This window comes from Polyodon spathula, chromosome 31 (genome assembly GCF_017654505.1).
Source record: "Polyodon spathula isolate WHYD16114869_AA chromosome 31, ASM1765450v1, whole genome shotgun sequence".
NCBI classification, from domain to species: Eukaryota; Metazoa; Chordata; class Actinopteri; order Acipenseriformes; family Polyodontidae; genus Polyodon; species Polyodon spathula.
Genome location: NC_054564.1, coordinates 3,640,124 through 3,654,780, shown reverse-complemented (window position 1 = coordinate 3,654,780; position 14,657 = coordinate 3,640,124). Strand labels below are relative to the sequence as shown.

Sequence of the window (14,657 nt, the reverse complement as noted above, 5' to 3'; positions counted from 1 at the left end):
TAGAAGGTATAAATCAATATGCGACTGTGACAGGAATGGCATGTGTGGTGATGTCAGGCCAGATTGCAGGAAGCAAAAACACAGCAAGGTACTGCAGGTACTGCCCCCTTCTCCTGCACTGGGCTCCCAGCCCTGTTACAGAGACATGTGTAGAAGTTAAAAAAAAATTATATAACTAGGCTTGCGACTATTCAATTTTTAATTTTTTTGCCAAATCGATGATTAATATCAACGTTTATTTTAGACAGAATTTTCCATTTTTTTCTATCTTTATTTTTCAATTCAAGCAAAGAATGAGTGAAATTGACTTTCTTTTATGCTTTAAAACAGACTTTTTATGCCATTAAGAAACGTGATGCCTCATTTAGCGAAACGCGTTTATCGTATTCAACATGCAACAAAACCATGGTAACCAACATTCTAACTGAAATACCGTTTGGTTACAGCAGAGCTATGCCTTGTAAAGATAACGATCCTACACAAATAAAAATCTCAAATAAAGCATAGAAAACGCAGCACACACAGGCTTTTACACCATCAGTTTACAACTAATAATATGCACAGAACAAAACGTTAGTTATTTGAACAGAACTAACTTGCACTTATTATTCAGAGTCTGAGCTTCCCCTCTTCTGCTTCAGCACAGCTGGACTCAAAATCACTGGAAGGCAAGGCATATGGGCCCTCTTCGCCCTGCCGTGGAGACTTCAGCCTTCGGTCAGGGTGTCCTCTTGCTCCCCATTTTCAAACCAGACTAGTAACTGTCACCATATATCTATATCAAAAGCTTACATACACGTTAAGGACTACGTTTCAAAGTTCTGTTCTCTAAGACTAGTTAAAATAACTATTTACAGTGCTTTATTAAAGTTTGTATACACCCTTTTATTTGCAGATTTTATGAGTATTGAGGTCATGGTTTTGTACTGTGTGCTTTACTTTTAATAGTAACTACTGTTTGACTTCTAGAAAGGAGTTGCAAAATCAGAACATTTCCAAGGCTGATTGTCTACGGTTATTCTCTTTACTGATCACTCGTCCCGTTTAGTTACACAACAGACCTGGCCTTGAACTGCACATTATCCTTGATCATGTGTGTTACATTGACCTTGCCTCCCTCATCAGTATAAATGCAGATCCCTGAGCTACAGTACTCTGTGAAGAGCAGAGACACGCACACAGACAGTCAAAGAGGCAGAAGATTCTGTACTCTGAAGAGCAGAGACACTCACACAGTCAAACAGGCAGAAGGAAGGTACCTCCAGTCTCTGTTCCAGTTTACCTGAATTCATCTCTACTAAATACAAGGATGCATTTTTTAAGCAAATGCAGTTCTGTTCTTGAACATATTGTTATGGTAAGGAAGATTTGTACTGTTTACAATCAAATATGCAATTAAAATATGAGCTACTGACATCGTTTTTTTATGTATGTATGTGTGTGTGTGTGTGTGTGTGTATGTGCATGTGTGTGTATAAATGAAAACAATAATATAAGTAGAAACTCAACTGTCCCTATGAGGTTGCACATTCTATCTTGCATTCACATTAGTCAGCTGGGATAAGATTATACTGTGAGCTGGTCAGTCGACTGATAAATGTAGTGCTTTTTAAAATTCTGGGTGAAGGAACATGTGCAGAGTAACTAATGCTTGAGTCAGTTCCCTTGATTATTGTGTTCAAATCAAATGAACTATCAGTTCACAAATGGATTTCTTAGAGCATTTAACAGAAGTGGGGAATCGCCCTGGAATGCATCTCCTTGGTTATCCTGGGATTACCTCTAAAAATAATCATTTAATCCAGGTAGATTCCCTGGTTCTGGAAAATAATCAGATACATCCAGCTATGGTTATTCTGGCAGGGGTAGGTTTGTCAAATCAACCCACTTAGCTATAGTTTAGTTTTAGAAAGGAATTGCCAGGCATTGCAAGATCCTCTCAAGCTGAGAAGCAAATGGCGTGTGAAATCAGTCATCCGGATCAATGCTGTCTTTCCACTCACCCAGGTGGATCAGATTTTATCAGAGTTCCGACTGACAAAGGAGGAGCTGAAGGAAGTGATGCGAAGGATGCAGCGGGAAATGGAGCGCGGCCTGCGGCTGGAGACTCATGACCAGGCTAGCATCAAAATGTTACCCACCTACGTGCGCTCCACCCCTGAAGGCTCCGGTATGCGTGTGTGTATATGGTGTGTGTGTGTATGTGGTAATAAATCTCCGGTATGTGTGTGTGTGCATATGGTGTGTGTGTATGTGTTGTGTGTGTGTATGTGATAATGAAGCTGTATGTGTGTGTTTTAAAGTAGCTCCGGTATGTGTGTGTGTATATGGTGTGTGTATGTGTGTATGTGATAAAGAAGCTCCTGTATGTGTGTGTGTATATGGTGTGTGTGTGTATGTGGTGTGGTAATGAAGCTCTGGTATGCGCGTGTGCTTATGTGTCTGTGGTAATGAAGCTCTGGTACGTGTGTGTGTGTGTGTTTGTGTGTGTGTGTGTGTGTGTGTGTGTGTGTGTGTGTGTGTGTGTGTGTGTGTGTGTGTGTGTGTGTGTGTGTGTGTGTGTGTGTGTGTGTGTGTGTGTGTTTGTGTGTGTGTGTGTGTGTGTGTGTGTGTGTGTGGTGTGTGTGCTATGGTGTGTGTGTGTGTGTGTGTGTGTGTGTGTGTGTGTGTGTGTGTGTGTGTGTGTGTGTGTGTGTGTGTGTGTGTGTGTGTGTGGTAATGAAGCTATGGTACGTGTGTGTGTGTGTGTGTGTGTGTGTGTGTGTGTGTGTGTGTGTGTGTGTGTGTGTGTGTGTGTGTGTGTGTGTGTGTGTGTGTGTGTGTGTGTGTGTGTGTGTGTGTGTGTGGTAATGAAGCTATGGTGTGTGTGTGTGTGTGTGTGTGTGTGTGTGTGTGTGTGTGTGTAATGTGTGTGGTGTGTGTGTGTGTGTGTGTGTGTGTGGTAATGAAGCTATGGTACGTGTGTGTGTGTGTGTGTGTGTGTGTGTGTGTGTGTGTGTGTGTGGTACGTGTGTGTGTGTGTGTGTGTGTGTGTGTGTGTGTGTGTGTGTGTGTGTGTGTGTGTGTGTGTGTGTGTGTGTGTGTGTGTGTGTGTGTGTGTGTGTGTGTGTGTGTGTGTGTGTGTGTGTGTGTGTGTGTGTGTGTGTGTGTGTGTGTGTGTGTGTGTGTGTGTGTGTGTGTGTGTGTGTGTGTGTGTGTGTGTGTGTGTATGTGTGTGTGTGTGTGTGTGTGTGTGTGTGTGTGGTGTGTGTGTGTGTGTGTGTGTGTGTGTGTGTGTGTGTGTGTGTGTGTGTGTGTGTGTGTGTGTGTGTGTGTGTGTGTGTGTGTGTGTGTGTGTGTGTGTGTGGTATGTGGTAATGAAGCTATGGTACGTGTGTGTGTGTGTGTGGTAATGAAGTGTGGTGTGTGTGTGTGTGTGTGTGTGTGTGTGTGTGTGTGTGGTAGTCCATTCTCACAATAACTGAACTCAAAATGCATGTTTTTAATATTAGTAAATGGTAGTAGTGCAATTTCTTGAAGTTTGTATTGATTCGGAAACAGAGAACACAATCAGATATAAAACTGGTAAGAAATTAATATCATGAAAGTATAGGACTTGTAAAGAATTAATTTTAATTCCTAAACATAATAATATTTTTGCAGTTATTGCTTGCAACTTTTTAAGGAGGGAAACTTGCTGCTGTGTTTCATCGCTGTTGTTTCTTTTCTTATACAAGCAATTTCTAACACAGTTTAATTTACAAGCACTTGATAGGATAAAAAGACAAAATGCTTCTTGTTACACTTTTGTGTCTGGTTCTCAATCTCAGAAGTTGGTGATTTCTTGTCCCTGGACCTGGGTGGGACGAACCTCCGAGTAATGCTGGTGAAGGTGGGAGATGACCAGGAGGGAGGCTGGAAAGTGGAGACCAAACACCACATGTACTCCATCCCTGAGGATGCCATGACCGGCACTGCTGAAATGGTAGTGTTAAGAGTTATTACAAAACCTTTCAAAAATAGGGATCAAAGCACAAAGCCATATTCAAATAACGATTGTGTTTCAGTGGATACAGTGTTGGATATCATACACAGTATACCAATTGCCTTGGATCAGCTGTTCAGTCCTTGCAGCTATTATTGTGGTAACATCATTGCCATGAAATATTTGACAATTCCTTGATCCTTAGAAAATTGCTTTAAGATACCATAATAATACATAATCTAATAAAGCTTCTAAGTAATTAATACATACACAAGATTGTTGTTTAAAGACATTTTGTGGGGCGTGTCAGTGGAGTTATAAGGTTTGTAATCCTATCCATGTCTGGAGGTTTGGAACTTGATGGGCAATATTAAAGAGCCCATAAAATAGTTTCCAGCTTAAATACTGAAAGAAATGTATCCCTTCCCTCCAAGCTTTTCGATTACATTGCTGAGTGCATCTCTGACTTCTTGGACAAACACAACATGAAGCACAAGAAACTGCCCCTGGGGTTCACCTTCTCCTTCCCTGTGCGTCACGAGGACATTGACAAGGTAACCGAGCCCCTGGATTGCCTGGTGTTCGGGATTAACCCTGCAGAGAGCAGTCAGTAGAGCTTTAAACAAGACAACATCCTGACCCTATAAACCCACAATATCTAGCAGCATTCCTTTATAAAGAATGTACGCCCCATTATTAAATGACTGGCTTATTACACAACCTCCTATATAAAATGTTAAGGTCTTGAATTTGAACAGTCTGATTGTCTGGGGATGTTCTGATGAATTATAGTTAAACTTAACCATGACCATGCGCTTAAAAAGGCAATAGGAATATTAGCTATGATAACATGGGCTACACCCAGGGGTGAGCAGATGCAAACAACATAGAGTTTTGTGAACAACATTTTTTATGCAAAAATATGTACTTTTTCTGTTCCCGTATGTTTTTTATCTGAAAAAAGTAGACTATTATCTGATTGAAAGCAATATTCAGCAACACACCTGTAGAAATTCAATGCATGGGAACCAACACAAATTTGTTGCTATGGTTTTGGTAACAGGACCACCTGCTGGCCAATAAGGTTCTATTTTGGTTTCTTCAGGGTAATAACTGTATTATAATGGCACCCCAAATGTTTTTCTCTAAGAGTGCTTCCAATTGGTAACTTTTAGGGCTGCCATTCATTTTAACTAATTTCATGTCATCTCTAATTTAAATAGCTGGCAGTAGCGCAATGCGCAGTTATGCTACAGTATGTAATACTATCTGTCCTACATTGCTACAATAGAATTAATTTGAATGTATGTCACGATAACCTGCTTTTAATCAATACGAAACCCAATACAATACTTTGTTTATTTCCCACCTGTTTTCCCACTTCAGGGTATCCTACTGAACTGGACAAAGGGGTTCAAAGCTTCGGGAGCAGAGGGAAACAATGTGGTGGGTCTGCTGAGGGACGCGATCAAAAGGAGAGGGGTGAGTCTCTCTGTGTGACACAAACAGCCAGAGTTAACTGGAATCATTTTCTTAGCTCTATGCCCTTTTATAAGAGAACACAAATCAATCAGTTTTGTGAAGGCACATCCCTTGTGGTTAGATTGAACTGTAGTTCCATCCTGGTTTGGATCATTCAGTCTAGGTACTTTCATGTCAATATTTAAGTTGTGGAATATTGGGTTTTCTTAAACAAATGACAATAACAGCTTGTTGTTTCCCAGGATTTTGAAATGGATGTGGTAGCTATGGTGAATGACACTGTGGCCACGATGATCTCCTGTTACTATGAAGATCGCACTTGTGAAGTTGGGATGATAGTAGGTAAGAGCGCAAGTGGACGAGATTTGATACAGTACAACATTCTTACATGAGTAAGCTTTGCTGTAATAACCCAAGATCCAAGATGCAAAAGTATAACTTTAATCACAGTGTCTTTATTAGAACATTCTCTGTTGAAACCTACACATTAGTGTTTTCTAAGGACTTCCATCGACCCCACGGTATCCTAGGTAGAGGGTAAGTATGTAGGGCGCTACTGACCTCTAGTGGCATAACTTGAACTGCATTAGATACATAAACATTCACATTACTACATTCTCCCCCCCTTAAGATTTCAGCTTCTCTAAAATTCGGAAACAGTTTAAACACAGTTATAAACAAAATGTAACACTAATACACTAGATGTCTCTGAACTATTGCTGTAACAAAAACTACACACAATAGTCCATCCTTAACTGTACATAAACATTTAATTTAAAACTTAAAAAAAAAAAAAAATTATTTACAAGTCAAAGTCCTTCAGGTAACCAGGCTTTTTGACTGTTCTTTTGGAACGACGCACAGCTTGTGCCATGCTTTGATTGTCCCTGCCCACCTTTGGGGAACTCCCAGTTTGTTCCTCTGGTTTCAAAGCAAGCTGCTCTGAAGCAGTGTACGCATTGTTTGGAACAAGTTCATCTGGCATGGTTACTCTAGCTGGTGGTTGTAGAACCTCTGCAGGTGTGTCCTGCATAATATCCTCTGAGCCAATGGTGTTGTCCTGTTGTCTAGACAGGATCTGATCTATGAGTCTGTGTACTATTCTGCCATCTCCCAGCATTACCTTGAAAGATACAGGACCAGTCACTGTTGCAATGACTCCTGGTATCCACTTGGGACCGTAACTGAAGTTTCTTGTCATCACAGAGTCTCCGTCTCCAAATCTCCTCCCCTTTTTGTGCTTGTCATGGTGTTCCTTTTGTTTATTCTGCTTAAGTTCTACTTTTCTCTTTAAATCGGGATGCACTAAATCAAGCGTAGACCGAAGTTTCCTCCCTAGTAGCATCTCTGCTGGGGAGAGTCCTGTGGTAGTTTGAGGTGTTAACCTATAGCTGAATAGTACCCTTGACACTTTAGTTGACATACTTCCTTCTCCCGCTTTCTTCATCATCATCTTGAATATATGAACGGCTCGTTCTGCGAGACCGTTGGAAGATGCATGAAACGGGGCTGATATAACATGGACAATGCCATTTTTGTTCATGAATTCCTTGAACTCTGAGCTGACAAAACAGGTGCCGTTATCAGAAACTACCATTTCTGGTAATCCCTGATTGCTAAAACTTTTTCGCAAGCAGTCAATTGTAACAGCTGATGTTGCTGAAGTTACCGGGTAAACATCCATCCATTTGGAATGAGCATCTATGAGTATCAAAAACATCTGCCCCATAAATGGTCCTGCATAATCTAGGTGCAATCGCTTCCAGGGTCTGTCTGGCCACTCCCAGGGATGTAGCGGGGCTGTGGCTGGTGCTTTCCGGTGTTCCTGACACTTGCTACATGCCTTTACCCGTGTCTCTATCTCCTCATCTAGTTTGGGACACCAGAAATAACTTCTGGCCAGAGCCTTCATGCGCGAAACCCCTGGATGGCACTGATGCAGCTGTTCCAACACAGCCTGTCGTCCTCGCTGTGGGATGATGACACGTGCCCCCCACAAGACACAACCATCTTGCACACTCAATTCTGTCTTCCTAGCAGAATAAGGTGTAAAATCTGTTCCTTCCCCCTGCTGTGGCCACCCCCTTAAAACGTACTCTCTCACCCTAGACAGTATGGAATCTTTACCTGTCCACACTCTCACCTCCTCTGCGGTCACCATCGCTATGTCTTCCATCATCAGCACCCTGTCTTCCAGACCTGTGGATTGGGAAGTGTCCGGCAGTGGCACACGACTCAAGGCGTCTGCGTTGCCGTGGTCCTTACCCGCCTTGTAGACTATCACGTACTCATACGCCCGCAGTGTCACAGCCCACCTCTGGATCCTCGGTGACACCATCTGTGGAACAGCCTTCATTTCGTTGAAGAGTGAAAGAAGCGGTTTATGATCTGTGCATATGGTGAACTTTCTACCATAGAGATACTTGTGAAACCATTGCACCCCAAAAATCACAGCCAGTCCCTCTTTATCAAGCTGAGAGTAGTTTCGTTCAGCTGATGTGAGTGTTCTTGACATAAAACCTATGGGTCTCTCCCACCCATCCGGCATGAGGTGTGAAAGTACTGTGCCTATCCCGTAGGGGGAGGCGTCACAGGACAGAATCAGCTCTTTCTCACTGTCGTAATGCACAAGTATATCTGTGGATTGCATGAGCTTTTTAGATTTCTCAAAAGCAGCCTCCTGCTCTTTTTTCCATTGCCATTTTGTGTCTTTTCTCAACAATTTGTGCAGTGGAGCCAACAGTGTTGACAGGTTAGGTAAAAACCTGTTATAATAGTTCAACAGTCCTAAGTAAGCCTTAAGCTCTGTTATGTTGGTAGGTGCAGGTGCATTTTGGATAGCTTGTACCTTGTTCTTAAGTGGGTGTAGTCCTGTGGCATCCACTTTGTGACCCAGAAACTCAGCCTCACTTCCCAGAAAGGTACACTTCCTTCTCTTTAGCCGTAGGCCTGCCTCCTCCACTCTCTGAAGTACCTCGCTTAGCATCTGCAGGTGCTCCTGATCATTCTTGCCCGTCACCATGATGTCGTCCAGGTAAATGGCTACATGGGGAATTCCCTGCAGCAAACCCTCCATAATTCTCTGAAAGATAGCTGGACTGGATGAAACCCCGAATGGAAGACGGTTTACAGTAAATAACCCTTTGTGTGTGTTTATAGTTACATACTTTTTTGATTCCTCATCCAATATTACCTGTTGATAGGCATGACTCATGTCCAATTTGCTGAATTTTGCCCCTCCTGAGAGCTTTGCAAAAAGATCTTCAATTCTGGGAATGGGATACTGTTCCAGTTTGGACACCCGATTTACAGTAAGTTTGTAATCTCCGCAAATCCTCACAGAGTTATCAGGCTTTAGCACTGGGACTATGGGAGCTGCCCACTCAGAGAATTTCACTGGTTCAATTATTTTGTCTCTCAAGAGGCGGTCCAGCTCAGCCTCCACCTTCGGTTTCATAGCATAAGGCACAGGTCTTGGCTTAAAGAACCTTGGTGTTGCCTCTTTGTCAACATATATTTTAGCCGCTGGGCCTCGCAATGTCCCCAATTCCTCTTTGAATACATTCTCATGTTTCTTCAACACATCCTGGAGTGTTGTTTTGTCTCTACCTATCTGGTTTACAGTGCCCCAGTTTAATTCCAACTCCTTAATCCAACCGCGGCCCAGTAGGTTTGGTCCTTTGCCAGACACTACTACTACTGGCAGCTGTTTAACAGTCTCTCTGTACTGTACAGTTAAGTTTGCAGTACCCAATGTTTTCACTCTTTCACCTGTATAGGTTCTGAGATGCAGGGAACATGTCTTTAGCTCAGGTACTTTTGCCCCATTCCTTAGTTTGGAGTACTCTGTTTCATTCATAATTGTAACACTGGACCCCGTGTCAACCTCAAACTGCAAATCCGACTTGTTCACTTTTAACTGTAATGTGATAGGCGCTACCCTGGGAATGCTTGTCTCTGTTACGTTATTCATAATGAACACGTCTTCACCGTCACTTGCATCTGTTTCAGGATTTTCGCTAATGTGATGAGCCCCATGTTTTTTTTCCACTTTTCCCTGCTTTTGTTTTCCTCCCCCTCTAGGTTTGGTTTTCTCCACAGGTGAGTTCGCCCTGCACGCTTTCCTGATGTGCCCCTTTTTTCCGCATCTGTGACACATTTCCTTAAGAAAACGACAGTCATTCGCCATGTGCTCACCACCGCATCTATAACATGCCCTCATAGTTCCGCCAGTTCGTGGTTCCCTCCACGTTTTTAGCTTTTGCACTGTAGCCTGGCTAGCATGTTTCCAGTTAGCACCATTGCTTCCTTTGCTTTGCCATTGTAAATCCTGAACGTCTTTGTTCGCTGTCTCCAATGCCTGAGCAAGTTTCAGTGCTTTTTCAAATGTTAACTCGGTTTCTGCTAACAGCCTGCGCTGAATACGATCATCGTCTATACCACAGACTAGCCTGTCCCGTAACATTTCCTTTAGCCTATCTCCATAGTTGCAATGTTGAGCCAGTTCTCGTAGCACTGCCACATATTCAGTCACACTCTCATTTGCCTGTTTGTTTCTCGAGTTAAATTTAAAGCGTTGAACTATTTCGCTGGGCTTTGGGTTGTAGTGCGTTTTCAACAGTTCAACTAAATCGTCAAACGATTTGTCCCCTGGCTTATCTGGGCTTAACAAATTTCTCATCAGACTATATGTTTGGCTTCCCACCGAACTTAAGAGAATCGCCCCTTTTTTGCTTCAAATTTGCTTCAAAAAAATGCGACAGCACTTCACAATATTCCTCCCATGTCTGTAGTTGACTATCAAACGGCGCGGTTGTTCCTACCGTGGCAGCCATGTTCCGTTGTCTGTGAGCGCTCTCGCTAACGTTAGCAGGTTGGGCCGAAGCTATGCAGCTACACTTGTCTCTTTCCTTCGTTGTCTCCGTTTTCAACGACCTAAGACAAGTTGTCCGATTTCCTCGTCGCCATATGTAATAACCCGAGATCCAAGATGCAAGAGTATAACTTTAATCACAGTGTCTTTATTAGAACAATCTCTGTTGAAACCTACACATTAGTGTTTTCTATGGACATCCTCGACCCAACAGTATCCTAGGTAGAGGATAAGTATGTAGGGCGCTACTGACCTGTAGTGGCATAACTTGAACTGCATTATATACATAAACATTCACATTACTACACAATGATAATCCAGGTGCAATGATGTTAAATTGTTTGTAATCCAATTGCCTGATGGCATAACAGCAGTAAATAATAAACCATGTTAACAGGCAATACAGCGGTGTGAATTGCTGTGTTTAAATCCACGTCTGGTTCCCAAATAATAAACAGTCCTGTTCTTATTCACCCACACGTAACACAGACACAAACACAAACACTGCAGTGCGTGCTTCAGTGCTTGTTGTGAATATACAGTCCTTGGTGAAACAAAGTGCAGTGTTTAGTGCTGGCCTTTGACGACAGCTCCAGATCTTGTTAGCCATTTAAATAACAACAAACAGTATTTAATAACAACAAAACAAAACAAACACTCATGATTATCACAGCACAGTTCTCCTTTTCACAGGTCAGGAAGGAGATCTAACGCCAAAAATCATTCGATCTGTCACAATCAGTAAAAAAAAAAAAAAAAAAAAAAAAAAACAAGCAAAACAGAAACATTTTCAACACAAATAATGCTAACAAAAAGGGGCTAGGGATAAGAGCTGGAGGCCATTGATGTAGACAGACTCTTTCTCAGAGGGTTGTGACGGATGAATGTGTGTGTGGGGGCTGGGTGCTGATGACCTGGCGTCATCGCGGTTCGTTACTTCCACTTGACTTCTCTGACATTGAGTAAACAGCAAATAAAAGCAGCAAGCAAGCAGCCCGAAGTGCGTAGTCAGGTTGCGTGGCCAGAGACAGAGTAAACACAGGCAAGCAATAACAGGACTCATTATAGGGAGAGAGAGAGGAGAGAGAAACTCTGGAGGGGAGGAGGGAGCAAGGGAGACTGTCAGAGGACTAGACAGAAAAGAGTCTCAGAATCGGGCTATAATAAGGTGCCTGTCTGGCTGTCATTATGAACTGCTTCTTAAAAAAAATATTAAAAGTGTAAGAAGTGCGTGGGTGTCCACATGTCTGTATATCACACATACATTGTACGGTACATAATGTTGGTAGGTCTGGTTGATTTACTTTTTCATGTTACAGTAATAATGCTGCATTTGAAGCCATGGCAACAAAGAGCTTATAACGGTGGGTCTGTTTATTCAACCATTAGGGTCTCCGTAAAGAACTGGTGGGATGTTATGTCAGCTTATTATAGGAGATAGTGACGTGAACTGAACTCAACCTCCAGGCTCTACAGGCTCTGTTAGCCTGTTGTGCCATTAGATCCTGTATCCTGACACCTCTACATAGTTACTGTAAAACTCAGTCACCTGCTGCAGTGAGTTGATTACAGTGGACTTGACCGACTGGCTGTGAACAAACAGTGGCAAGCGTTGCTCAAGGTTCTTGAAATCAATGCCTTAATATAATCAATGTCTTTTATGGAGGGAAATGGCACCTCTACCTCGCTCACAAAGGCAGACCAGCTTTCATGGTCACACGCTAGCTTTGGGACGTTCCTAAAGGACTGCAAACGCAGGTTTAAAATTATTTTTCTTATCTAATCACTTGTGTCTAATTGTAGTCAGACCATTGGAGTACAGGAAGTGATTTTGTATGGGGATGCAGCAGCTACCTTACTCCTAATGTATAGCCTAGAAACTTCTGCATGTTTGAAATTGAATTACAAAATAGAACTGAAATATTTTCAACAGAGGAAAGAGGGAAAGGGATAGTATTAATTGTGCTAATAAAGCTTAGTTTTCCTCCTTAAAACCGTGTGACACAGCAGTTCTTTTGGAGATGGCCTGACTCTCTCTCTCTCTCTCTCTCTATATCTCTTTCGGTATCTCTCTCTCGCTCTCTCTCTTGCTCTCTCTCTTGCTATCTCTCTGTCTCTTGCCCTCACTCTCTCGCCCTCTCTCTCACTATCTCTCTTTCTCTCTCTCTCTCTCTCTGTATGCTCAGTGACTCCTGGGGGGAGCTCAACTTTTTATTTTAATTTTTTTTTTGTGTGTGTTAATTTAAAAAAAAAAGGGAAAAGTTTTTAATTGGTCTTCTTAGTGTATTTTGTTTTTATAGTTATAGTAGTGTTTTAGAAGGATTTTTTATTTTTATTGTATTGTTTTGTGGCTTATTGGATTTATTTTTAATGTTTCATTAAAGGACCTCAAAAGTCAAAGTCTCTCTCTCTCTCTCTCTTTGTCTCAGGGACGGGCTGCAATGCTTGTTACATGGAGGAGATGCGCACAGTGGAGCTGGTGGAGGGAGATGATGGACGCATGTGTGTCAACACAGAGTGGGGGGCGTTTGGAGACAGGGGAGAGCTAGAAGAGTTCAGACTGGAGTATGACCGTATCGTGGACGAGACCTCCATCAACAGCGGACAGCAGCTGTGAGTGACACTCAGTTACATCTCGATACACTACTTCTACTGCATACAGTCTGTACACTGTGAGCCAGTGGGCACACATTAAGACGGTCCTCATAATCTCAGATTACGTTGCTCTATAGGGTAAAAATTGGAATAAAACTAACAATTTACCTGATTATACCCAAACGCAATCCAAGATCTATAGGAGTCGGAGTCTACGATAAAAGTTTGGAAAATCCAAGGCAGTTATCAGGTTCACAGACTGACAGACATGATCAGTGCACAGGGGTCCACGTTCTGAATGCTCCCATAAGTGCAGTCATTGCAGTATACAATAAAGCTGGTCATTATTCCTGGTGAACGACTTTTTTTATTGTACTGGTGCTCATATATGTATGTACTTCACACTTTTATATACATCTAGAGAACCATGTGTCCATTTGTGCATTCAATCACACAGATTTTTGAGAGTCTCAGAATTTAGAATCCAGGTCTGTGGTAGGGTAGTGTCACAGCCAGGCTGGCCCTGGCAGGAAGGAGACTCAGAGGCAACGATTGCAAGGTTTAACACGCTTTTAACTACCGCGGCTGTAGGCTGAGTCGCCATTTCACACTATAAACACGGCTTCATAAAACTCACCTACACACCATTGATAGTTATTAATATATTACACAACGCCCAATATACCTTCACCAACGATCACCAACACTGATTCCAAACTAACACTCGTAATCACCCTTTTTATACACCTGTGACACCTGTCTCACATGTTTTGCAGTGAGAAATTTAACCCCTTCCCTGCCACCCAATATTCCCCCCCCCACACCTCTGCACCAGAGGGCTTTCACCCTGCCATAAGGTCATAGTAACTTATGGCCTGTGGTTTATTGGTCTAATTAAAAATGTATCTTTAGGAGTTCATAAAGTCTTATATAGATACTTCATGGAGGGATACATACATAAACACTTTACCTATATGCAGTGGTTTACATCTAGTGGTGGGGCATCGTTTATCTATGTTGACAAGTCAAGGAGTTTCTTTTTCACTCTGTCTTTTAAAACGACTCTATTGAGAGCACTGTGGGTAGGTTGCTAGCCCTCTGCTGGAGAGCTTAAGCAGTAGTTTAATTAAATGTGATGTGAGAAAGTATGCCACTCCCTCCATGTCACCTGCAGATCACCTGTGGCTGCAAACAGGGCTGAGGACTGAGTTTCGGAAAATGCTTGTTTTTGTGCATCCCACAGTGCAATCAGACCCATAAACTGGCCATCAATCTCATGTCTGGATGGAGGGTAATGTTGTGTAATGGCCCCTCCATTAGCCCTGCATTGCTAATGGTTGTTTACTACAGAGGTAGGAGCTGAGCTGCAACTGCACTGCTCATAGACAGCTGTTAGCTGAGGCTCTCACTGAGGCACAGAGCTGAGTCTGCAGGATACGCCCTCCTGCACAGATCCAGATTAATATTACTACTCTGATTGCTCATAATCCTTAAGTTATATGCTGGAGCATTTCAAAGGGCCATTTGTGACTAATTTCACTTACTCTCTTAGCTTGATTTGAGTCTGGTCTCAGAAGTGAAGGTACTTGAAACCTGACATGTTGGCAAGCAAGATATTTTCACTAATTCTGTGTTAATTTAATAATCCATAAAATAAACATACTGCAGAATTGATGGTGATTTTATGGCCTTGCATACTTTTCCACTGCATCATCCAGTTGTAAACTATAGAATTAGTATAAA

At 42.3% G+C, this 14,657-nt stretch overlaps 1 protein-coding gene across 2 annotated transcripts in view; it reads left to right on the top strand.

Moving 5' to 3' along the window:
• LOC121303104 (hexokinase-4-like) overlaps positions 1-14,657 on the top strand; it is a 56,456-nt gene that overhangs the window by 37,775 nt on the left and 4,024 nt on the right. The window contains exons 1-7 of one of the 2 annotated variants that reach the window (XM_041233563.1): positions 1,003-1,357; positions 2,008-2,170; positions 3,810-3,964; positions 4,399-4,518; positions 5,351-5,446; positions 5,689-5,788; positions 12,749-12,932. In XM_041233563.1, coding sequence (XP_041089497.1) covers positions 1,310-1,357; positions 2,008-2,170; positions 3,810-3,964; positions 4,399-4,518; positions 5,351-5,446; positions 5,689-5,788; positions 12,749-12,932 — 866 coding nt within the window. In that variant the 5' untranslated portion in view covers positions 1,003-1,309. Of the gene's footprint in view, positions 1-1,002; positions 1,358-2,007; positions 2,171-3,809; positions 3,965-4,398; positions 4,519-5,350; positions 5,447-5,688; positions 5,789-12,748; positions 12,933-14,657 lie in introns of those variants that run through there. The other variant, XM_041233562.1, reaches the window with a different exon arrangement.